The sequence below is a fragment of the Nanorana parkeri genome, unplaced genomic scaffold (assembly GCF_000935625.1).
Source record: "Nanorana parkeri isolate BGI_ZX_2015 unplaced genomic scaffold, ASM93562v1 scaffold677, whole genome shotgun sequence".
NCBI lineage: Eukaryota > Metazoa > Chordata > Amphibia > Anura > Dicroglossidae > Nanorana > Nanorana parkeri.
Window position 1 is genome coordinate 593,570 of NW_017306945.1, and position 27,000 is coordinate 620,569.

General features: G+C 43.5%; 2 protein-coding genes across 2 annotated transcripts in view; one reads left to right on the forward strand and one right to left on the reverse strand.

The window, feature by feature from the left end:
* Nucleotides 1–2,068, reverse strand: part of LGALS8 (galectin 8) — a 27,267-nt gene extending 25,199 nt beyond the window's left edge. The window contains 1 exon segment of the mRNA XM_018563571.1: nt 2,006–2,068. Coding sequence (XP_018419073.1) covers nt 2,006–2,044 — 39 coding nt within the window. The 5' untranslated portion in view covers nt 2,045–2,068.
* A 7,278-nt stretch (nt 2,069–9,346) lies between these two features.
* Nucleotides 9,347–27,000, forward strand: part of LOC108792740 (centromere protein H-like) — a 51,003-nt gene continuing 33,349 nt past the window's right edge. Inside the window, exons 1-3 of the mRNA XM_018563582.1 lie at nt 9,347–9,396; nt 13,066–13,206; nt 14,011–14,066. Of these exons, the coding sequence (XP_018419084.1) occupies nt 9,347–9,396; nt 13,066–13,206; nt 14,011–14,066 (247 nt within the window). The remainder of the gene's footprint in view (nt 9,397–13,065; nt 13,207–14,010; nt 14,067–27,000) is intronic.

Consider the following 27,000-nt stretch of genomic DNA (forward strand, 5'->3'; position numbering starts at 1 on the left):
GAGCTACAGCTCGCGGTATACTGAGACGCCGCAGCCGGAGCGGATCACGACTTAGACGACGGGATCCGCCCAGCTGCGTGAGTGACAGCTGGCTCTGCCTATCTAGAGGCAGAGCCAGCTGTACCCGCCCCCTCCCCCGTCCGTTCCGCCAGTCAGCGCTGGCAGATCGGAGCGGGAGAGGGGAATCCAGCCCCTCCCCCTGTCACGGCAGAGAGCCGTGACAGGATCGAGAGGCGAGCGAACCCGGTATGTGTTTGCTCACCTCCCGATCTACTGAGCCGACCTGTGACAGTCTCATTGGCACAAGTCGGCTAGAACTATGAGGTGAGTGAAAAGCACTCACCTCATAGTTCTCCTTTAACTAGACTATTGCCACCTCAGCTCACACAAAGGGACACTTGTGGTCAACACTTTCAAATACCATGCTCACTATAGTTATTGGTAGCTGTCATCGGTGTAAAAATATATTCGCACAATGCGTATTTTCACTCTTGTATCAGCTATTAAAGTCACTATGTCATGAGAAGAGTATGAGACTGCCACTCCCTTGAGAAGGTTAATTCCCTGGCTGTCATGCTGATGCAGTGGCTTCAATGTTTTAGGAGTCCAGGACCAGGGACAAGCATAGAGATACGGAATTCTGACACTTTTCTGCCACTGATTTACAGCAGTTGTTACAGGTTTGTGAATGAGAAGGATTACAAATCCAACAAGGTTTAGATCAGCACGCCCAAAGTGCCTATTAAAAAATTCATTTAATTTTATCAATAAATCATCGTGGTATGAAAAACTGCAATTAAAACATCACTGGAGTGAGCTGAATTTGAAGCCAGACACATCAAGACAACTAGCTTTTCCAAAAGAGGGCCTGCAATGGCAGCCCCCATACTTTTCTCAGACTGAAGTCAATTTTAAGCAAGTCCTGGTGGGCTGGCACCCTCAGTGAGTACATTTATCAGCTGTGGTTAATGTATCCAATTCTGGGAAACAATGAACTAAAACCTAGCTTCATCTGAAATTATTATTGACTGAAATTTTGTTAAGGTAGAAAATTCATTATCATCTATTCTTGACAAAGAAAATACAAGTCACATTTCCCCCCCCCGTGCAGCCTCCTCCAACTTTTCCATTGAGATTGATAGCACAACTATCCTTCCCTCACCCCATGCCAGGGTGTTCCGTGTAATCCTGGACTTTGACCTCTACTTTCAGTCCCACATCTAATTACTGTCCAAATCTTGCACCTTCACCTTTGTCACATCTCCAAAATACACCCCTTCTAACCAATGAAACCACAAATCCATTCACTTGTTATGTCTCGTCTCGATTATTGCAACTCCCTGCTCATTGGCCTTCCTCTACACAAGCCATCCCCCCTTCAGTCTACCATGAACTCTTATGCCAGTCTCATTCACCTTAACCACTCAGTGTCTGTAATTCCTCTCTGCCAACCCCTTTACTGGCTTCTGCTCGCCCAAAGCATACATTTGAAAATATTACCTACCACTTACGTAGCAATCAACAACTCAACCCAGCTCGATCTCCAACCTCATTTTAAAATATCGCCCAAACTGTCTTCTACGCTCCTCCCGAAACCTCCTGCAATCTCGCACCCTCGTCAACTTCCCACATGTTCATCTCCACGACTTCTCCAGAGCTTCTCCCAAACTCTGGAACTCCTTCCCCTAACCTGCCTGGCCATCTCCTACTCTATCTGCCATAAGGCAATCCCTGAAAACTCATCTCTTCAGGGAAGCCTATCCCACCTCTACCTAACACCTGAAATTTTACTCACTCATTTTTGATTCACTGACCACTCCCTTTTAAAAATTGTAAGCGCTCACGGGCAGGGCCCTCCTAACCATCTTGTGTTGATTAGTATTGTAACTGTACTGTCTTCTTTTATATTGTACAGTGCCGTTTAAACTGTTGGCACTATATAAATTCTGTGCAATTATAATAATTTACAATATCTGCAAAAAATATTGCACTAAGCCTTCATTACCGGATCTAGAATGGTCCTCTGAAGATCATACCCAGACATCTTTTTCTTTTAGGGAAGCTGCAAAATAGATATGTGACATTATACATGGCCTAAATATCCAGCAGAAATTTACATTTTATTGTACAGTCATGTAAAAAGTAAGTACCAACACATAAATCAACATATTTGAACAGGTAAACATTAGATCTTGATTCAACTAGTGCCTACAGATAAAAGCAATATAGTTTAATAAATGGAACATAAAAATGACATGGTGTAATTATATTCATGATCTAAATAAACAAAATCAAGATCTGTCAAATGGAAAGAGTAAGTACACTCCTACATTTACTACCACATCAAGTCCATGAGATTGAAATCAGTGTTGTAGATTAAGTGCTGACAATAAGAACTTCCTTAGCGACTATGCAGGTGGAACCTTTCTTATTTATCTATATCTAGAGCCTGGCGTTCTTTTTGCTGCGGACATGTGTGGTATTATCATGCCAAGATCAATAGAGCTCTATAATGCCCTCAGAAAGAGAAAGTTGTGGATCTCAGAGTCTGAAAAGGGATTTAAAAATGTTGCCAAATGATTTGAATTTATTCATTCCACCGTAAGGAAAATAATCTAAAAAAAGTCATGCAAGTTTAAACAATTGAAATTTTGTCCAGGACTGGCTGGTCCAGCAAATTAAACACAAGAGCTGACCTTTTGATGCTAGAAGAATTCTCCAAGAACCCCAAAATTTTATTGCAGGGTGTTTAGGTACCTGTTGCAACAGTTGGTGTCAAAGTGCATGCATCTACAAGCAGAAAAATATTGCACAAATTCAAGCTACATGAGAGGTGCATTAAGATCAAAAAACTTTGCTGTCTAAAAAGGACATTAGAGCAAGACTACAGTTTTCCAATAAATATAGGCAAAGACCAGGCCTTCTGAAACAAAGTGCTAAAGAACGTATAATCAAAGATAGAGGTTTGGTCACAGTAACAGTAGACCAGGGGCGCTCACAATTTTTCGTCTGGAGATCTATTTTTTAAATGACGAGCTCAATGAGATCTACCAACGAAAAAACACCTGCATTCAGGGGCGGGGCGGTGCATTGAAGTCAATGGCACCGCAGCCAGGCCCCTCGCCCACAGTGCGATCGCCTGCACTTGGAACCCAGGCACATTAGTGCCTGCGTTCCGGTCCAGTGCAATCCGCAAAAATTCTGCAAGCACTATTCAGAAAATATTTACTATCACCAGTTTCTGAATGGGGAGGAGCCTCTGTACAGAGTGCTTCTCTCCATGGAGAAACTCATGAATGAACAGGAAGTGATGTAAATCACATCCTGTTCATTCATAACTGGGGACACATAGTACTATGTGTCCCCAGTTATTTACAAACACTGGAGTGATCAGCTGATCGCTCCAGTGTTTGTCCTGCACAGAGGATTGGTACATATCACTGATATGTACCGATCCTCTGCCGCTCGGCCACACACAGAGGGAGGCTGCAACTTCTCCTCTGGATCCCCCCTGCTCTCCCTGGCAGAGGCAGCAGGAGATCCGAGAAGTGAAGGAAGCACATGTGCGGTGAGGAGAGATAGAGCCGCCGGCTGTCAGATCCAGGCGGAGCTAATTAAAAGCTAATTAAAGCTAATTAAAAGCTCATACAATCTGCCCATCTTGGGCAGGTAGATGGTACTTGCGATCACCTCAGCGGGGCGGGCTTCTGATCACTGCAAACGGGCAGTGTGCGCACACGTTCGGCAGTTGTCGAACACTAACCCAGGTTTTCAAGCCTGCTTGTTCGCCGGAAGATGTGCGACCGTAGAAACTGTTGCACGCCTTCCATACATTGTATGATTATCGTACGATTGCGGGATTTCCCGCGATTCTCATACGATAATCGTACAGTGTATGGGCACTTTTACAGATACTTTTCCAGCTACGTTGGGTTAGGAGGCAGCTGTCATTTTTAACCACTTGCTGCCCAGTGCCATTTCTTAATATATGCGCACACATGATCAAATATGAATTTTTGACTAGAAAACAGCTTCAGACCCCCAAACAATTATATATTTTCTGAAAGCAGAGGCCCTGTAAAATTAAAAAAAGCTAGTTGCAATTTTTTATGTTGCATGGTATTTGCACAAAAGTTGATCAAACCAGTGTTTTTAAGATAAAATACACCAAAATGAAATTTAGTGCACAGAAACAGAATATAATACCCAATCTTTTGGTAAAATGTATCACGTTGTGCAAATTGATACTAAACATGTTAGGGCTTGTTCACACCAAAAGCGTGTGTGTTCCAGAGCAGTAGCTGCTGGAACGCACTGCGATCGCTAAGAAACCTCTCCCCGCGTTTTGGGGCGGGAGGGAGCGTGGCGATGCATTGAATTCAATGGCACCGCTTCCACGCCTAGACTGTGTGCATGGCATTATGAAATCTGAAGACTACCAAAAGAATTCTGGATTGTAATGTTGGGTCTCCGTCAGAGGTCATGGGCCTTACAGCAGGATAATGACCCAAAGCACACGTCAAAAAGCACCCTTAAAGAGCTGGAGAGTACTGGACTGGCCAGCAGCGAGTCCAGATCAAAATCCCATAGAGCACCTGTGGAGAGATCACAAAACAGCAGTTGGGAAAGGGAACCCTTCCAAGCTGAGAGACCTGGAAAAGTTGGTGAAAGAAGAGTGGTCCAGAATTCCTGTAGAGAGGTGTAAGAAACTCATTGATGGTTACAGGAAGCGATTGATTTCAGTTACGTTTTCTAAGGGCTGTGCTACAGAATATTAATTGAGGGTGCCAATAATTTTGTCCTGTCTAGGGCTGCAGCTAACGATTATTTTCAAAATCGATCGGTTAAAAAAAATAAAAAAAATGGTCCAGTAATGGACTACTAGTTTGTATTGAGATTGTAGTCCATCACGGGAGCAAGCTTGGAGCAGTGGTAGTAAAAAAGTGTGGTGTGCAATATAGTACATTATACATCGGCGCAATGCAGAATACCAGCAGCTATAGAGGAATACAAACAAATCGCACAATAGTACACTATAGTGTACTATTGCTGGGATTTGTAGTCCTCTGTAGCTGGCGTTATTCTGCATTGCGCTGTATAATTTATTATTGCTGGGATTTGTAGTCCTCTATAGCTGGTGCCATTCTGCATTGAGCTGTATAATGATTATACGGCGCAATGCAGAATACCAGCAGCTATAGAGGAATACAACAAATGCCAGCAATAGTCCTTTATACTATAATGTACTATTGCTGGGATTTGTAGTCCTCTGTAACTGCTGGTATTCTGCATTGTGTTGCATAAAATGTATTATTGCTGGGATTTGTAGTCCTCTATAGCTGGTGGTATTCTCCATTGCGCTGTATAATGATTATACGGCGCAATGCAGAATACCACTGACCAGCTATAGGAGGAACTACAAATCCCAGCAATAATACATTATACAGCGCAATGGAGAATACCAGCAGCTATAGAGGAACAACAAATCCCAGCAATAATACATATACAGGCTGCTTAATGTATTATTGCTGGGAATTGTTGTTCCTCTATAGCTGCTGGTGTAAATACATTATACAGGCTGTTTAATGTATTATTGCTGGGATTTGTTGTTCCTCTATAGCTGCTGGTGTTCTGCAGTGTGACGCTTTTTTTTTTAAACAGGAAACATTAAAACAGGTCCCCTTCACCTGTTTTTAAACCCTTGTAAGTCGCTGCAGTAGCGGTGGCGTGCTCTGCGGGCGTGTGTCCAGCTTAGCGTGTGTCCGGCTTGCGCGGCGGATGTGGTGTGCGCGGCGTGTGCGCGGCGTAGCTTGTGTATGGAGCCGCGAACAGGCGGGCGTGAGCGGCGAGCGGGAAATTTAAATTTTAGCCGACCAATCGACGATGGAAAACGTTGACCACGTTTTCCATCGTCGATTTTAATCGACTTAATCCAATAATTGTTGCAGCTCTATGAAAATCCATTCTGTTGATCGACAAAATTCGGTGAGTTAGTATTGCTAACAAACGATTATCGAAACGACATTGGTCTGTGCATGATGGAGTATTCGAGCGTAAATCGAACGACGGTTCGATGAGGCCATGAAAAAAAAATCTAACAATAATCGCAAAGTGTATGGCCAGCTTTAGAAAGTTAACAGTTTCAATAAACAGGAAGAAAGGAAAAATCTGCGACAGGGGCACAGACGATAATAAAAAAAAATTGACAATGGTTCTAGCCTTCCTCTTCTCTACTAAAGAACATGTTTGTTTCTGTCTGTGTTGCTGTTGGAGAGACAACAACTTCCTGTCTGGTAAAATGTTGTCAACTGCACAGGAATTAGGGGGACATCTGTCTAATGCTGGATTAACACCAATGTGTTGCATAATGATGACAATGAATAAATAATATCATTTTGAATAGCTCCGCAACGTACAGTTACGCACTATTGTGTGTTGTGGTGAGCTGCTGTGGGGTGCAGGTGCATTGGCACCCTATGCAAAATGACTGGACTGCCTTAAAGGGTTTACTGAGACGCCGCAGCTGAAGCGGAATCCGACAATTATGTCTGGATCCGCCCAGCTGCGTGAGTGACAGCTAATTCTGCCTATCTAGAGGCAGAGCCAGCTGTACCTGCCCCCTCCCCCGTCCGTTCCGCCAGTCAGCGCTGGCGGAGCGGAGAGGGTGGAATCCAGCCACTCCCCTGTCACGGCAGAGAGCTGTGATAGGATCGAGAGGTGAGCGAACGCCGGTATGTGTTTGCTCACTTCCCGATCTACTGAGCCGACCTGTGACAGTCTCATTGTCACAGGTCGGCTAGAACTATGAGGCTGAGTGAAAAGCACTCACCTCATAGTTCTCATTTAACGCATTGTGCATTAATGCAACAAACCAGAGCAGGCAAGTGTGAATGGACCCTTAGGCTTCACACTATGATTAGATGCGTTTATATGCATTTGAAAAGCATTTCTATATATGCATCTAATGAATTCCAATGGGTATATTCACATTTGCATATAGATGCTTTTATCTGCAGTGAGTTTATCTGGGTTTTCAAAAAATAGAAGCCAGGTGCATCTAAGAATTGCTTTGAACTTCTAAACGCACCAAAACACACGTAACAAGGTTTGAAGCGAGGATTTAGAACCAGGTGCATCTAAACGCATATGAAAGTACACGCACATAAATACAAGTGAACACACATAAACACGCGTCATTTAATGCACCTAGAAGCATAAACACAGCATCTAGCCTGACAGAATTTCTTCCGCACATAGGAGGACAAAAAAGCAAGTGGCAAATCTGAATGAAGCCTAAAAGGCACTGTACTGTGCCAGAGAGTTATTCCCCTGGGGAATTCATTTCTCTATTGCTATCATCATTATTATTAATTGCTTGGAGGTAATGTTTCTAACAAAACTATTTGTTGTGTCTGGGGTCATTTTTAGGGCGTATATGGGGTCTGGTATTGAGGTATCTGAGTGAGTAGTTTGTTTAGAATCTGTGGCATTACTCTTTTATGTCGCCTTTAAATGTGTTTTATGTAAGTAAGATATCAGAACAATGTATTGCTATATGTTATTAAATTATAGAAAGTGTGAAACACATAGGGGCACATTTATAAAACACTGACTTGGACACTCACCAAGCTTTCACTGCAGGTGAATCTTCCAGGAGCATGTATTTTAGATAGTGATTCACCACCAAAGAATGTTTGGTAAAATCTCATTCACTGCTTTATAAATAGAGACTATGGAGTATTTTTTGGAGCAAAGAACACAGAAGACCTTTGGATCTATCCATTGTTCACTATAGAGGCGAGCTACCGATCCAGGGGCCAAGAAGTTGACAACAACCCTGCAAAGCAGGAGACACAGGCATCAGATACTAGTGAAAGTGTCAGATGAAGCTAAACAAGCACTAAAGGTCAGAACATATATCTTCACTTGCAACACAACTATGTTGCAACAAAATGGACAGGGTTCATTTCTTATTTCGGGGTAGTGGACAAAGGCATAAAACTCAATACTTTTCACCCCTAGGCCAACTCTGCCTTTAGCCCTCGTTCACACCTGAACGTTTTGTAGCGCGTTCTACGCTCGACGAACGCTCTACAAAACGCTCAAAAATATAAATCCCATTGTATTCAATGGTCTCGTTCCCACCTTGGCGTATTTCCGCCTGTCCATAACGCGCTACAAAACGGCCCACGCATGAAAAGGTACAGGTGCTACTTTGGGCCGTTTTGTTGCGCGTTTCCATTGGGATACAGCCAAGTAGCCTTCGAAAACACGCAACAGTCGCGCGACTTTTTACCGCGAATCGCGGTAAAAAAACACACGACAGACGCGCATATGCAATACGCCTAGGTGTGAACGAGACCTAAGGCCCCATTCACACTGAGCGATTTATCGAGCGATTTTTGCAGCGATATCGCTCTATGTAGCTTCTCCAATCCATTTCAATGGAGCTGTTCACATCTCGTCGCTCAATATCTCTTGTAGCTTGTCGCTCCTACATGACCCTTTTTTCCGCTCAAAATCGCGCGATTTTCATGTCGCTCAGTGTGAATGGGACCTTAGAGATATCACAACCAAATGGATGCATTAGGTTGTATCTGTATTACACACCCACCATACCTATCTGAGTCGAGTGATTACTGAAACTACAAAAAAAATCAGAAGGCGCACACACGAAAGCCTGATCCCCTCCCCTGATTTCCTCAGTTCATAAAGAAACGATATAAGGTTAGCCCAGTCTTATAGCCACAATGATAGATATTTTGTCCCAAAGACTGAAAATATTATTGATATCGTACAAAGTTTCGATTCCTCTACACTCACCTGGAGGCAACAGCTTCCGTGTTTAATTTAAGTTCATCAACGAGACTTCCGCACCAATAATCTCCTGTGCTTGCCCGAGCTCCTGCAGACTCTCATTCACACGGTTGTTATTTGTGAATAACCTGTCATTACTCACAGTAAACGAGGGCTCTAGTGCCTAAAACTGTGTCTCTATCACTACAAAATCAAAACTGTTAAGGTGGCCATTTTCTCAAAGACCAACTTAAGCATTTTCGCAGGTATAAAACATCAGCAAAATGGCGCCATCTATAGGACCATAAATGTCATACGCTAGCCCTGGTTGGAGCGTGAGACTTCAGCTGATCACGTGACTTCTAGGAAAGGGAAAGTCCCATGACACTGTAGCACATAGCCTATATATATAAGGTGACGTTTGTGGGATTCTGACGTCACGTGTGTACTAAAGTTTAATCTCTTTCTTGTTCAGTGTAGTTTTACTAGCTGCACTTTTTCTGCCATTACCATTTTATTGCTTTCTCATTGCTACAGCATCATCCCAAACATGTCTTCTAAAACACCTAGGATGAAAACTACAAAACGAAAGGAAAACAGGTCAGAGCTCAAAGCCGGGGTCGCTTGTCACTTTATTTTGGATTTGTTAATGTTAAGTGATTTTTTTTCTCACAGCTTGTCCTACTTCATTTGTTCACCTCACAAGTTGCCAGCTGTCCCAGATTTACCATTGCAGTTCTGATTTTCAGCTCTGTCCCTAACCAGCCATGTCCAGGGCTTTGTCTTGCCCATTCTGCTTAAAGCCTGTGACACACTGCATGCGAGACAGTTCGAAGCGAAGCATGGACGTTCCCATACAGTGTGTGAGCTGAGCGCAGCCAGATGAAAGACTGCATCTGCAGCCAATCGCGCGTAACAACTCCATGGACTTCGCATCCTGACGCGTGGGTTTTTATGTGCAAGCCGATTAGCTGAAGATTAAATGTTTCATCTCGGCACGCTCAGCTATGCAAGCTGATGTGCCCGAGTGAAAATTACAAGACACCCTGCACGCAAAGGTTTGTGTGTCACGGGCTTTAGCCTCCCATATTTACTGTGCTTGCTCTGTGTGTACCAGTCATCGCATACAATATAGCGAGGGGAGTTTATCAAAACTGGAGCAAACAGAATCTGGAACCAATCAGCTTCTCTCTTTAATTTTCAAATCTTTTTTTTTTTTTAAACAAAATGTTATTCTATTTTCACGGTTATACCCCTGGGGGGCATACCTGTCCCATGTTACATGACATACAATCCACACAGTTTGAGATCAAGTAAAGCAACCTTCTCAATTGTACCAGAAATAACAATTGTAATCATTCCAACTTTTAACATTTCAACATTCCCAAGCTGGTTGCCACCTTGGACTATATTCATTATATGCTATACACTATAAAAGGTGGTTACTTTTAGGGATATTACTGTCTATTCCTAATCATAAGCTATTGCACCAATTGCTTCAGGACACCTCCAGGACCCCTAAGTCATTTGAATTTTCAAATCTTAACTGAGCAACTGCTCCAGATTCTGTCTACTCCAGTTTTGATAAACTCCCCCCAGCCTGTTTGGGCCCCCCATTTCCCCTCCCTGTGTGCTGTGTCATTGCACCATGCTGCTGGGGAGAGAGGGGTATCATTTCCAGACAGGCTTACAAGCCAAAACAGCTATGCATATGCGTTTAGATGCTTCCACTATGCGCGATTAGATAATTTTATATGCATTTAGGTTTTGTAAACACATATACACTGAGTGGCCAGTTTATTATGACCACCTGGCGTTTGTAGGCAAATTAGCTATATTTAGCGATAATTTCGCGCTGAAGTTGCTAGAGGGCCAGACCATTATAAATAGGGAAGCAGGTTGTTTACCACGACAGTAGAAGTTTATTTTGTTTCTGAAGATATGGGTAAGCGATTTAACAGCCTTTGAACGTCACCCTAGATGCTTCATTTATGCTTCTAGATCATAGGTGTCAAACTCAAGGCCCGCAATGGAATTATCTTTGGCCCGCATGATAATATTTAATTATCATGAGATCTGGCCAGCCGGTACACTTCCAGCTTTAAAGATCGGAGCCCGCAGCTGTCCCTGCCTTGCCAGACCACAGAGCAGGCATGAAGAGCTTATGGGGCCTGCGCAATTAGGAGAGAAAGCAGGGGAAGAATCCACAGAAGCAGGCACCAAATGGAAAAACTTTTTTTATAAGTAAATATGTTTTTTTAATCCGATCTTCTTCTTTCCTGTCCTTTTCATCTGTCCCTCCAGCGCTGCGGCAGCTCTCCGATCCAGCGCTGACTCCTCTGAGCTTGCTGGCACTTCCTGTCCCACGGTGTGTGCACGCGTTTATAGACTTACCTTGTGTCTCTCCTCGCGTCCCGGCCGAAAATGTGAACTGCGCCCGCCCCAAGATGCTTTGCGGCCACCCGAGAATTTTCACATTTTTGGACCAGAGCGCGCGGGGAAGACACAGGTAAGTATTAAAGGAGAACTATGAGGTGAGTGCTTTTCACTCACCTCATAGTTCTAGCGGACCTGTGACAATGAAACTGTCACAGGTCGGCTAGAACTATGAGGGGAGTGCTTTTCACTCACCTCATAGTTCTAGCGGACCTGTGACAATGAAACTGTCACAGGTCGGCTAGAACTATGAGGGGAGTGCTTTTCACTCACCTCATAGTTCTAGCGGACCTGTGACAATGAAACTGTCACAGGTCGGCTAGAACTATGAGGTGAGTGAAAAGCACTCACCTCATAGTTCTCCTTTAACCCTTTTCAAAGCGGTTTTTGGGGTTTATACACTTTTTGCTTATATCTACTGCTTGCTAGCAGTAGATATATGCAAAACAAACTGCAGGGTTTTAGTAACCCTTTAAAGTAAACATTTGAGCTTATTCAAAAGCTACATTCTTTGCATCAAAATTAAATAGATAAGACTAACAAAAGCAATCTATTGTTGGATATTACTCCTCATGCGCATTCAAATATTTGCGTTGCAGCAACACACTACAAAGTATGTTACATACATTACAGCACCATTCATTCTGAATGTTACCCCAAAACAGTAAGTATGTACATGCATTGCAGAGTGCCACAAAGCAGCATGTGTATTGCAGTACATTGCAGGACTCAGAAAATACCAAAACCATCAATTCAGCATGACAGCCAGGCAGATATCATGTTCAGTAGCAGTCGTCAGAAATCACAGCCTGTACAATTTCTTGTGGATTTCTTTAAAGTATATCTAAAGCAATTTTTTATGTTTTAGACAAAGTAGTTAAAACCCCTGTTGCGTGTCCTCTATGTTCCATTACCTTTACTTTCTGCCCCCTAGGGCCTGTTCACACGACGTCCGTTTTCTGTGCTGACCTGATCCGTACGCTCCTGCACTAAAAATGCATCCCAATGTATCCCTATGTGTTTTATGGGCTACAGTTCTCACGTGCGCAGTCCGTTCAGGTTACGACAGAAAAAATACTGCATGTCACATTTTGTCCGGTCAGGGAAACGGTCCGGAAACGCAAAACGCGTAAAAAACACCACCTCAAAACAGGTGCTTTTCATTCACCTCATAGTTCTAGTCGACCTGTGACAATGAGACTGTCACAGGTCGGCTCAGTAGATCGGGAGATGAGCGAACACATACCGGCGTTCGCTCACCTCTCGATCCTGTCACGGCTCTCTGCCGTGACAGGGGAGGGGCTGGATTTCGCCCTCCCCGCTCCGATCCGCCAGCGCTGACTGGTGAATCGGACGGGGGCGGGTACAGCTGGCTCTGCCTCTAGATAGGCAGAGCCAGCTGTCAGTCACGCAGCTGGGCGGATCCAGACATAATTGTCAGGATCCGCTTCAGCTGCGGCGTCTCAGTATACCGCGAGCAGCAGCTCGCGGTATACTGCGGCGTCTCAGTATAACGCGAGCAGCAGCTCGTGGTATACTGCGGCGTCTCCGCATACCGCGAGCTACAGCTCGCGGTATACTGAGCCTAGGGTGACGGGAGGACGCTAGTTTGTGTCCTCCCGTTACCCTAAGGAGAACTATGGGGAAAAGACTTAACCCCAAAGTTCTCCTTTAACAGGCCCTTAGACACAGCAAGAAATGAGATGAAGAATAAAAGATTTTGTTGTAAATTTCCAGTGTTGTGGCATATATATATATGTATGTATATTATAGCTAATGATGATCTAAATAATGCATCCAGAGAGTGCATGTCTTAAATGTATATGTTTACAGGGATCGTATGCCTGAAATACTTGTACAGCTTCACAATGCAAGTGTCGAATGTTTGAAGAGCTGCCTCCCTAATACTCAAGGAAGCTTTGAAGGTTCCCCAGAAGTCACCAAGGGACCAAAAGCCTTCATGCAACTCATTTGGTAACTTTTATTTAAAAGCAACCGTAGGTAACTAGTTAGTACATGGCTATCCCTAAGGAACATTGCAGCTGTTTATTTCTTTTGTTTGTATTTGTATGACACAAAAAAGTGGAGGAAAAAAAAAGCCAAATCTGACACATTCCATGCAAAACTCTAAAAATGGACTGGACAAAATGATTTGCACCTCCTCCAAATTACAAGAAACAATTGCATTCTCATAGGAGTGAATAGCCGAACGCTGCTGAGCAGCAGTCTGCTCTGCTATTCTGCTCAGTACCTCCGTGGTACTGAGCAAAATAGCTAATTAATGAGAATAGTTTAAAAAAAATAATTATAATTTGAAAAAATAATTGTAAAATGTAAGTAAATTGAAAATTTAAAAAAAAAAGGTTTTTTTAAAAGAAAAAAAAACAATTGAGCGGAGTTAGCTGTCACTTGTTGCTAAACAGCCTGGCTTCCTGACCAATCAGCAAGCCGGGAGGTGGGTCATGACATGCCGCCCGGCTTCCTGATTGGTCATGAAGCCAGGCTGCCTCGGAACAAGACGCCTGTGCTCTTTCAATAGAACACCGGCTTCCCAGGCAATCAGGAAGCTGGGCCCACGGTACACCAGGAAGCTGGTATCTATATTCCATTTTGGTGAGTACCGGAAAAAAAATATCAGTACTCTATACCGAAAAACCGGTATCGGTGCATCCCTCTTATACAGTATATTTATTTTTAATGCTAGCACAAGTGAATAATCCACCATAAATGTGACATTAAATGATTTGAGTAGTACCTTTTGCTTTTTTTTTTACACAGGTTTAAAAAACAAATGCAACAACAGTTAAAAGATATGAAGACTGATCTCATAACACGTTAGTATTGCGTTTTCTTTTGCGTGGTTCTGATTGTAGTATATGTATACATTAACCAGTTGACATCCGCGGTGTTAAACCCCCTTCCCATCCAGGCCATTTTTCAGTATTCAGCGCTGCGGTACTTTGACTGACATTTATTCCGTCATGCAACGCTGTACTGAAATGAATTTTATACCCTTTTTTGAGGACAGATAGAGCTTTCTTTTGGTGGTATTTATTCACCACTGGGGTTTTTATTTTTTACACCGGGGGGTACTGGAAACGAGCATATATAGACGATCGGTGGGCTATGGAGCCGCTGATCGGCTATATGTGAAACACCCGGTAACAGGTGTTTGCATTGGTCGGGTCTTTTCTGCCCGTGCATGCCCGCCAGGGGCGCGCGCAAGCAGAAAAAAAATGGCGGACGGCAAGTGGTTAAGAATTAAAGTGCCTAAGTACAGATACAGAATTATTCTCTTGATATTGATGATATACATGCTGCTATGGAAGTAAATCCTTAAACCTTGGTACTCACATACAGATATACCATTGTTTACACAGGCACTCCACTTGCCATAAGAACTGTTCAAATTTATAGGAGCCTGGACCTAGGGTTTCCACCATTCCTAGAAAAAACAGTAGGCATTATGGGTGTGGCTATTTGTATGTGCTGCCTAAAGGGGATGCCATCTGAACAATGCATGCAATTTCACTCCAAAGATAGGGATATCTCTGGTATTCAGCATGGTCACCAGAACAAGTGTCCCCATTGGAAGATTTCCCATCTATTCCTGTTCTAATCAATTTTGGCTTCAGTTGCTCTTTCATATCCAGGCATTTTGTTTTTCTTCCCACTAAGTTGAGATGACACCCACTACCTGATGAAAAACCTATGTTAAAGAGAATACATGTGCTGCACAAACTGTTGGTGCTATATTATTCCTGTATTATTATAATAAGTACTTGCGGGCATTGTGTGTGTGGTCTTATTGAAGTACGTAGTGCATACCCTGTCCTCCTGATTAATTTGCCTATGATTGTCAGCTGCTGCAGTGACAGGAGTTGTGCTATACAACCTCCATTACAGCCACTGCTTTTGAAGAAAAAAAAGGTATCTTCGTTCTGGGTGGGGGTTTATCAATTAGTATATATGATTATGGGGAGGAGCCTTAGAAAAGGAACCCTGAGAAGCTCTCCTGAAACCTGAGGGCTGTACTAAGTTTCAATTTAAGCTTCTTTAATATTTATTGCTGCGATGCAGAATTTAGCCAAGGCATGGCGCAACATGTAAAACAGAAAGTTTCCTGGTACACCGTGAACATAACGCTTTTACAATATTCTGTGGTAAAATTTCATAAGGTTTGGAAGCCCTGGAGTGATAACTACATGTCCTCTGAGTTTGACTCATCCTTGCTCACTGCTTGTGAGCAGGGATTTTCCCCTTGTGACTAGAAACCGCTTGTGACTTCCGAGTCATATCCATCCCAGGTTCCCTCATCTTTCTTCTTCCATTACCTCCTCCTGCTTTTTATTCCCTGTTTCCAACGCCCTCTCTCCACCACCCACCTTTTTTTTTTTCCCTCTCTCTCTTCTGCTTCTATCTTTTTCCCACGTTCCTGTTAATTTGTTCTGCATTTTTCTTCTATTTGCCCTATTAGCCTTGTTCCTTTCCACAGTATGGTTTCTGTAGTCCACTGCGATTTTTGCTAATTTAATTAGAAGGGTCTGTAGTGAACGTTGTATCATTCAATTTTGTTATACATACCTGCTGTGTTCTGCTTTGACTGCATTGTGATAGCACTGCATTGTGATAGCATTATCAGAAGTGCCTCGTGTATTGTTTCTCCTGTTAAAATTCAATAAAATGATTGAAAAGTAAAAAAAGGTATCTCCTGAACAGTATTTATAAACCCTGTTCGGCCTCGACAATAGGAGATGCAAAGTAACATTATTTGTTACTTTTTATTCACTCTGTTCCATTCACCTGCACATCAAAAGGAGTGACAATTGATCTGCATATGATCAGGTAAAGTTATCTGAGAGGTAAGAAGAACAACAACAAAAAGTTTTTTTTTTTTATAAAGTGTGTTCTTATTTAACACCTTAGTAGTAACCTTTAGGGGCATATTTATTAAGCAGGCAATTTGACATCTACCAAACATTCACTGCAGGTGAATCTTCCTGGTGCATGTGTTTGTGTTTTAAATTACATTGATTCACTAGTATTGAATGTTTGGGGGAAGTCTAACTGTTTTATAATTATGCCTGTTAGTTTACCATAATACCCCCTAATTAACTTCTGCTTTACCTTCTCTCTCTTTTAGTTATTTTTCTTTATTGCTATTTTATTTAACCTTTATTTTGAAACTTTTTTTCTTTTCAATACATTTTTATTAACAGTAACTGTGTATACAATATCAGTCACAGTGGTGAACCAAACTTACAAGTAAAAGTACATTTATTGGAGTACAATACAGGACACAGGCAATTCATAGACAACTGGATAATATGCAGGTATCATCAGGTGATTGGACACTGGCCAGAGCAATGACCTCGTATAACCCCTTCCACTCCAGGAAATTCTCAGTTTTTTAGCAAGTAATAGAGAATATAGAGGGAAGGGTGCTGAGTACTGTACTCCAAAAAACAGAATTTACTGCTAAGTCAAAAATCCTTCTTTCTTGATCATATAGTACAGGACTGAGGGGTAGGTACACAGAAAATCAAATGCCATCAGGCCCATAACAGATAAAAGCAAGGGAAAACCCAACTCTGATAGCAGCCTGCAGGGCCGAGCCTCGGTATCTTGTAAGTTGGCCCCACTGGCTCTCAAAATACCTGTACATGCCTGCATCCAATCAGATTGTCCAGGTATTTTGAGAGCCAGCGGGGCCGACAAACAAGATACTGAAGCTTGGCCCAGTGGGAGATTCCTCCATCCACACAGTTTAGCGTAGATGGAGGAATCTGTTTCACTTTTTCCATCTGACCATAGAAAATCTGCAGATAATCCAAAAATTGTTTGGTCAGCTTAACTGGTCCCACCAGGCTAACAAGGCTTCTTGAGAAACAAGTCAGTCTAAAAGTGGCCATAGAGTGTCCGTGAGCATCCCAAGTATGTCAACCTGCCACCCTCTTCTGGGCCAGAAGGAGAGTTTGGAGGAATATGGATCACAGGAAAGCCTTCCAACGCGATTCTACTGAGATAATGAGAAAGAATCTTCATAGTTAATCAGGTTGAAAAAAGACACATGTCCATCAAGTTCAACCCATAGATATATGAAAAAAAAAGTCTAAACAGAACACTATGCCCACAATTACCCACTGTTGATCCAGAGGAAGGCGAAAAACCTATAAAGCATGGTTCAATTTGCTCCAACAGGAGAAAATAAATCCTTCCTGATCCCATAAAGCAATCGGATATACCTTGGATCAACAATCCCTGATGCTTAATACACCTTGGAGAGAAGATATAAAGCAGGGAGAACTGATCCCATGGAGCTACCGGCACCTCCATTGTGAATGCTCTCGGGTCCCTGGACCGGGGTACAAACCTGTCCAGCTTGATGCTCAGTCTGGAAATCCACCACGATAGTGAGATCAGATGACTGATGCATGGGGCAGTCTAGAGAAGGAGTCTGCTTGTCCCACTCTGCCAGATTCCACAGTTGTAGCGGTCTGGAATGGAACTGAGCATAAAGAACTGCCTTGAAGAAATAACCATCAGTCTCAAAACCCTTATCGCAAATCTAGTCTGCCAAACCATCCATGCAAAAGCACAACGCTCCTGGTAACAAATCCAGGCACCCCAAAAGATTAGCACCATTAGAATGGAGCTAGGATCCTGCACCATCTGCTTTGCCCAGACTTCTAGAGTCTTACACTCTTCAAAGTCACAGATGACTGCAGGGTAGGTCTAAGCAGGACAAAGGGAGCCTTCAACAGGCTTCAAAAGTGCTAATCCACTGTGTCTTTAAAGGCCACTGGAACAGAGAGAGTTCTATTAAGGCACAACCCAATCCCTGAGGAACACTCCTCCAAGGGGTATTACTGCCTAAAAAAATTTTTGGGGGAGTAATATTTTCTTAGAAATTTGCCAGTCTTCGAAAAGAACATCCAGCACTAAGGCATATGTGGAAAATGTCTTAACAAGTCACTTCTCAATTTTACCCATACTAGTGATCCTGGGAAGATCCTGTGCAAGCAGTGTCAATGCTTGCCATTCTCTGACATCAATTCTCAAAGCGCCTCAATGGTGTCATGCATCTTTTGTAAGAGGACTGGTGACAATACATTATACATCCAGATCAGTTTGGGTATGCACCTCTACAAAGGTATATTATTATAACTTACAAGACACAATAGCCTCACCTATTAGGCCCCATGCACACAACAATGAAAATACATGAGTCCATATGCGCCTAGATCTAATTTCCAGATGTACATGGGGGAAATTTGGCAATAAGATCCAGAAGAATTTTCTGCTTCCCATGACCATTTAGCCTGGTTTTATGCAGCTAAACACAATTGAACACATGTAAACGGATTTAAACTTCCCAGATAACTCTTCCTTTGTTTAATGCAGGTGGTCCATGCGCACAGGGCCTCAAGGTGAGCAACTTACCCATAAAACAGATACAGTGGCTGCAAAGCTCTCTTTGCTAAGGCATGATGTACTGTACCCCTGATGGGGTGACTGAGACATTAGAGGAGGGCAGGGAGCCCAGTGGTTGGATATCAGACAGACCACCAGGTACACGTCCCCATGAGAAGGGATAGAAATTACTCCCATGCCCTAACAGCTGCAGAGACCGTAATCCCTGTGCCCTCAGTCCCCTTGCATTTTTAGCCTGCCATGGTGAGAGCCCCAAATGGGTACTGGGTACTCACAATATCAGCACCAAGGGTTAAACAAGGGTCCCTGTAGTGGTCAGAGTGGTCCTTGCACCTCAGAAACCTACTCTGCTTGCTGATGGAAATGGATTCCAAAAAACATGTGCTTCCAGCTCCAGCACATGATCCATGCCTACTTTCAAGATGGCCACTGGCTGTAGAATCCTCCAATAGGCATTTCCAGACTAGAAAATCCTACAGGGCTTAGCAAGATGGCCACTCCAACCTGTACTGCGCATGTTCGGACAGCCTAGTGAGTCCCAATATGGCTGCTGAGGATCTCAACAGAACCATCACAGCAGACACATTTTCTGGCTCCAGGAGGCCACAAACCTATCAGTTTTTGCATGGGAAACACCTCTCAGAGCAGAGTAAAGCAATTTTTGAAAAACTTAAAAGGAGGTGCACAACCATCCTCGAGGACAGGAGGGGGGACCCCCACATGCACCTCAGCTTCGCTCCAGGAGGGGGTCTTCAGGGACGGGGGTTACACCACTACCCTGGACTTGTATCGCACCCTGCAGCTAAGCCAACACACTGCACAAATGTCACAAAGTGGGTGCCCACATAGGATCCAGGCCCTGCATCTTCTGAAGTTGTGCTTGCAGGGTCCAGGTACAGCCCCCAAAGCTCCTGCCATGGGGTGTTGATCTGAAAACTGCACCTTTTGCCCACGTGACCATGTGCAGTCAAAGAAACTTGATTGAAGACATTGTAAGGCAAGACTAAATGCATTCTTTCAAGAGAGAAATAAATATGTCCATCACCTAAGGACACTCAGGATTTCCTGGAGTGGGATGTCACATTTTCAATCACCTGATGATACCTGCATATTACCCAGTTGTCTATGAATTGCCTGTGTCCTGTACTGTATGATCAAGAAATATAACAGACCTGTTATGTGAGAAATAAAGAAGCCAGTCATAGAAACAGCATCCAATAAGTATAAACAAAGCAAGGAAGCGAAACCCACCAGGGCACTTTCAACTAATGGTGGGATGTTCCATAGTGAAATAAAAAATGCTGCATAGAAAGTCTGGCTATATAACTCGGACAAAAGTAGCATTCACCAAGAAAAAAGCTAGGTGGCTTAAAGAAAATAAGGAAAAGAACAACTGGTAACATGAGCGGAAAGGAAGCATATAGGTGAGCAGAAAAGAAAAAGGTCAAAGAAACCAGCCAAGAGAAGAATGGGGGAATAAGGGGTAGCAGTGGACGGCAAATGACCAAAAGGGGGGAGGGGGAAGAAAAGTCAAAAAGTACCTTTGTTAGGAGACATAGGCACTTTTGAAATGTCTATGTTAACCCCTTAGCGACCAGTAACATACATAGGTCCGTTTAAACAGAAAGCCGCTGGGACTCTGTTTATATTTGTAGAACCGGCTGTCGGCTTTACAATAGAAGCGATTCTGGCGGCTCAGCTGCTGCCAGATCGCTTCTACTGGCCGGTAAAGTGTCTGCTCCCCCAGCCCGACACCCCTGCAGTGTTTCCTGGGCTCCGCTGCCCCTCCTGCGGGCCCAGGACCCGTATCTTAGTGTTGAATTAGTTTTTATTAACTTTTGTAAAAGGTGATTTAGACAATCCACATCATAACTCAAGCAACATAAGTCACATTATTGGGAAACAATATGAGGGAAAACTCTGTGGCATGGCGGTGACATCCGTCTAGTGCCTGACTCGCTGCAGTTGGTTAAGTTGCATAAAGTAAAAAAAAAACAAAGTCTAACAGAACATGTGCGAGAACTGAGAACAACATTATGAACAAACACTTCCAGTAGCACACTACAGGTCTGTCCGAGCCTGCGAGGTTTGGAGTTATCCACATTATTAGCATACAATACAGTCTTCTCGTGAACCGTCTGATCTTGCATTTATATTAGAGAAGCATTAAACAAACAGACGGAAAGCAGGGAGTAAGGAGTAGAAGGAGGAGAATAGCATACAGGAGGTAAGAGGAATCTTCTAGCAGGAGATTGAGATTAGAGGAGGGACTGGAGGTCGGCCGAGGCGGAGAAATGTATCCATACACTCCATTGCGATATGAATTTGGGGAAAGTGTCATTATCTGTTGCCAGGAGTTCCTCCATGTGCATCACATCATTAACTAGGCTAACCCATTTGGAGAGGGGTGGGGTAGTTGTCGTTTTCCAGTACATGGGGGATCACCTGTCGAGCAGCAGACAGGAGGTGCCTAAGTATCATCGATTTTTGGGATTTCCGGGATCCCGGTAGGAGTGACAGTAAGGCTATAGTAGGCGTGGGTGGCAAGGTGTCCCCGTATAAGCGATTATAAATCATAAAGACCTTCTGCCAGAATGAGAGAACTAAGGGACATGTCCACCAAATGTGTAGGTATGTGCCTCTTACCTCATTGCAGCACCAGCACGTCTCCGGAGAAGAAGGGAAAATCCGGTGTATGGAGACCAGGTCTCTGTACCACCTAGTAACAATTTTATAATTCTTTTCTTGTGCATATGAGGAAACAGATGATTTGTGCGTGTAGTAATATATGGTGGCCCAATCTGCCTCCAACATGTCAGCGTGCCAATGAGACTGCGAGCCCAGCGGCACCTGATGGAGAACATCTCTCAACATCCCATAAACAGCTGAGATCGTGTGGCGAGTCCTTTCTTTAGAGACTAGCATGAGTTCAAAGGCTGTTAGCGATCTGTGTGTCTGCCCACCAGCATATAGCGCAGACCATATCCCAGATAGTTGCCGATCTAACAGCCAATTCACAGGGGGGTTCCCCCTGTTATCAGTAGATGGCACAAAGTGGCCCATTGGACCGGTATCTTAGGTGTCGGCGGAATACTGGGAAGGAGAGCGTTATTCAGGACTGGGAGCGACGCGGATTGCATCACTTCCGGTCCATGAGCTGTCATTGCTTGGCTCCTGAAGCCGAACAATAAGCTATTGAAGTGTGATCTGCACTTCAATAGCTTATTTAAACTGGAAAGGTGACACTAGGGGTCTTTTGGACCTCCAGTATCACCTTAAAGAGTACCTGTCACCACCGATCACATGGGGGGCTTGTAAGCCCCCTTTGTGATTGCAATTAAAGTTTAAAAGAGTATATAAATATTCATTTAAATAAATGTAAAAAAAATAATTTAAACATGTAACGTCCCTGCCCCCAGGAGCACACGCGTATTTGCCTAAACGCGTCAGCTGCACCAACGTACGAAAATGTTGATCGTCCTACACATGTTTGGTATCACTGCACACACCAGCATAACAGCAATAATTCTAGGGCCAATATATATGCGCATCTCTAAACTGATGACCTGTAGGGGCTCCTAAAACGTTGTCTATGGAATTTGTGGGGTACTGAATTTTGTCGCAGTTACACAGATGCACACAATTTTTACCTGGGCATGTTGGGTATCTATTTACTTGTTGTTGTAATCTCATCTTTTATATTTTAGAAAAAAAATGGGTATTATATTGTGTTTTGGGGCACTAAATTTAACTTAAGTGCATTTTTTACAAAATGTTTAGGTTTGATAAAGAGTTGCGCTAATATCATTCTTGGTGACTTTGACCTTGTTACTAACATTAACACCCTGGCTTCCACTCAATTTCTCAACCTAACCGCTTCTTTTTATCTAACACAATGGGTACATACTCTCACTCACTCTGATGGCAACATACTAGATCTTGTGTTCTCTCACCTATGCACGCCTTCACACTCGCCCTGTCCCCAACCCTAAATCCCCTTAAACAGCATACTGTCACCCTGGTTAAACCATCGCCACTTCAACCCTTCTCTACTCTGCTACTGACTACCTCTAGGACAAAATCTCACCCCTGTCCTGTCCTGCCCTGACCTGGCTACTACTGTCTTCAACAGCTCGCTCGCATCCTCCCTAAACACACTTGCTCCCCTCACTACACGCAGGCCGCAGGCTTAGGCCGTGTCCACTACAACCGTGGCAAACAGAAGAAAAAAGACATAACCACGCTCTTGAGCAACTGTGGTGGAAAACTAGGTCTCTTCAAGACTTCACCCTGTATAAAGCTGCCTTCCTAAAATATAAAAGCCCCCCCCCAACTCTCAATAACACACTCTCATCCAGACTTCTTCAACTCTTCTATTTTTAACGCTCTACTATGTCTCCCACTGCCTCCACCCACTAGCTCACTCACTGCCCAGGACATTGCCATTCTTTTAAACAACAAAATGGATACAATTTTGGAAGAGATCTCCACTGTCAAGTCACCTTCCATTATTAATCTTGCTCTATCCTACACTCTTACTCACATTTTCAGTCTTTCCCTCCCCTCTAAAACATGCGCTAGTCACCCCAAAAAACTCGAATTGGACCCTACCAACCTTAACAATCTCAGACCAATGTCCTTACTCCCATTCACCTCCAAACTCCTAGAGCGCCTTATCTGCCACCGCCTGAGCCACCACCTCCTCGACCCCTTACAGTCCGGCGTTCGCCCTCAACACTTCACTGAAACCACCCTCTTCAAACTCACTAATGACTTACTAACTGCTAAAAACAATGGCCACTACTCCTTACCCTTGCTATTAGACCTTTCTGCTGTTTTTGACAATGTTGACCACCTGCTGCTCCTAAAAAAACTACTCTCGCTTGGCCTACAAGCAGGGGCTTAACTAGAAATCACAGGGCCCCATAGCAAAATTTTGTATGGGGCCCTGTGATTTCTAGTTATGGCCTTGCAGAGCCCACCTGATATCCCACACAGCCCACCTGAGTGACCCTGCACAGCCCGCCATAGAGTCTCTAATAGATCCCAAATTACAGATATGGAGGCATTCCTTTTTGATTGACCCTTGTATGTTCCTGGATGACCAGTTGTCCTAGGATTTTTTGGGGACAGTGCGAAATTGCTATATACCAGCATAACCTATAGGTTTGAGGCTTGCTTTGCTGTTAGGAGGTTGTGGGCCCACTATCTTTACTAGCTTCTTTATATAGCATAAGAATATTGCAGTGTCTAGTCAAACAAGGAGTGTAACCGTTCTCAGTATGAGCCAAATCTGGTGAGTGTCCCAAATATAACATTACTCATATGCTCTTTATTGGGGCATAAGAGATCTTTCTTATCCTGACTAATCGCCAAAACTCTGCTCTTATGCAAGACCAAATGGGGATACTCCATCGCTGTACAGCTCTGCAAAATGGAACCGTTTCTTTGTATCTGCAGATACTGGCTTCTTATATAGCATAAGAATATTGCTGGAATACCCATCTCAAAAGGCAATGAATGGGGACTGGTGGCTTGCAAAAGGGAGTTGCCAGAAGTACGTTTTCTGGTTTTTAAGGAAGTACCTTTGTAGTATAATTCATTTTTATTAGTGTTTTGCAGGAAAAATACATGCACGTCAATAGGAGTATCCGGTACCTTCACCTCTTCCTGTTTAAGGCTTTTTGCGTAACCTTTCATTCACTGGATACAGCACACATGCTGTATCGAGCTTCTGACAGGTTGCCCTATTGGCCTAGCAGGGAACCTGGGGTCTCAGGTGGGCTTTGCAGGATCTATGGTGGGCTCTGCAAGGTCTTAGGTGGGCTATGATTGATCTCTGGTAGACTCTGCAGGGTCTCAGGCTGCAAAGCCATTCTGAGAACCTGCAGGGCCCACCATAGATCTTGCATAGCCAACATGAGACCCTGCAAAGCCCACCACAGATTCTGCATAGCTAACCTCAGACTCTTCAGAGCCCACCATAGACACTGCAGGGCTCACCACAGTCCCTGCAGAGCCCACCACAGATCCTGCACAGCACACCATAGATCCTGAACAGCCCACCTGAGACTCTCAGGTGGTGGTGTGTTTCAGGGAGGGATTTCTCAAACCTAGTTTCTTAGGTGGTCTTTAACCTATTTTAATAATGAAGGGACCTGTTATTTAAGATTTTATTTTTAGCTAAAAGGGCTTTACCAGAGTAAGAAAAAAAAGAATAGCCTAACCTGTAAATATATTAAACATGGCACAAAGTTTTTTTTAATGATAGACAGGGCATGTTGTGTCCCATATAATTGTTTACTGCTGTTGCTATGTATTGTGTTATATTATCAGTGTAAGGGTATTTACTGACACCTAGGGGGGAGTGTGATGCCACAGCAACTAGTTTATTTGTTCCCTTGGTATGTTCCCCCTCCTGTTTAGTGCTAGTTGGTATAGTCCTAGCTAGACCTTCTCTGCTCTTTCATGTTTCCATAGTTAATTAAATTTTGTAGCAGAGGGCTTGGGGAAGTCATCTTCTTACAACTTATTTACAATACTAAAGACTGGATAACCATCCTCTGTACTGTACTTTGTAAAGTGTATTTTTGAAGAGTTAAGCTGTCTGTGGATTCTGCTGATTCAGCAGACAGATTGAGATATAAGGACATGTGTCATTGCATAAAGTGGCATTTGAAACTGAACAGGGCAATAAGTAATTATGAAAGTTTTGATTGTTCTGCTGATTATGTAATTTATTTGATATGTCCCTTTTTGTTTTTTGCTTTTGTGGGGAGAACCAATAGATCCCAAGGTTTTGTGAATACTGCATGAATGGAAACATACTGGATCTTTACATTACATACATTAGCAATGTGTAATAAAAAGAGTTCAGACAATTTAACACATTCAAGTGAAAAGTCCCAAACCTGGGGAAGTTCCTTCCCCAGAATGTCAGTCCTGCAGCCCAGCACAGTAGCACAGTAATCCAGCAAGTCCCTCTCTCTAGCCAGTCACCGACCTTCCCCAGCCTCCCTGGTTGTTCCACCTGCGTCCAGCATGCACAACGAGTCTGCTTGCAGTCGTGTGCCTGCTGCACACCCACACACCACTGTCTTGGCTCGACCCTCCTGGCCTCGCCCACACACCGCGTGTGCCACAGGCCCTCTTAGCCTCGCCAGGCAGTCTCCCACTCTCCAGGTCCGACTGCACCACTCTTCCTCTCTGTTCACTGTCTTTAAACAGGGCTGTTACCAGCCACCTGGACAGTCTGGCCTGGCAATTGGCTGCACCTGGCCCCAGGACTGGAGATTTCATCCCGCCCAAGACACTTAGAAATCTCCAGAAACCCAGATTCTAGTTATATTCCAGAAAATGCGGAAGGAACTGGAAACCCAGCTCCTTCCATGTAATACTACTATGCAATTTCTGGACCATCTCAGCCCCTCTGGCCGAGAGTCCTGGGCGCCAAGCACAGCAATCACCAGAGTGACATGGCACTGAGGAAAATACATTTATACTTTTCAATCAGCCAGATCAAATAATTAATTTGGTAAGCTTGTTACTGCACTATCTGCCCTTTTATTACTTTTTATTAATCAGTTTTTTTTCTTATGTATTTAATAACTTTACATATTTATAGTGCATCAAGGCATTTATAATTAATTTCATCAAGCTAATTACATATATTAATAGCTGCCCTGCCAGACTGCTTAAAAGGGGCTAAGAACCACCTAGAAAACCAACTTGTGAAAGGGGATCTCTCCCAGAAAATGTATCTCATTAATAAGGGAGTGAAGCTTTGACCTGGAAGTGAGAGGAACTCTACCCCCTTTTTGGCTGCTTGATACTGTGTTCTGCAGAGCAGGTCTTGTGGTTAACCCCCACCACTAGCGATGGCAGGAGGGTCCATGGAATGCTCACAGAGGACATCTCTGGGCCACAGACAAGCAATTTTGCATTATACACTTGTGAGTTCATGTTCAGCGATTTTGTTCATATTGAAGTAAATGCTATACTATACTAGTACAATGCCTGCCCTTTTGTATTTTGCCTATGGCATCCCAGACGACCTGGTACAAAAAACTAGGTGTCTGGTTGTCAGGTCAGGAGCTTTTGCCAATCATTGAGGATTTGGTGGCAATTGCAGAGGGTGCTAAGTTGGTGCAATGTCTCTGTATATTATTTCTCAAAGGTATTTGATACGGTACCACACAAACGCTTACTACACAAGCTGAGATCTATGGACATAAAGTGGTGTGTACGTGGATAGAGAACTGGCTATGGGAACGTGTCCAGAGAGTATCTATAAATGGCGCCTTTTCAGACTGGGCTAGTGTAATGAGCCTCAGG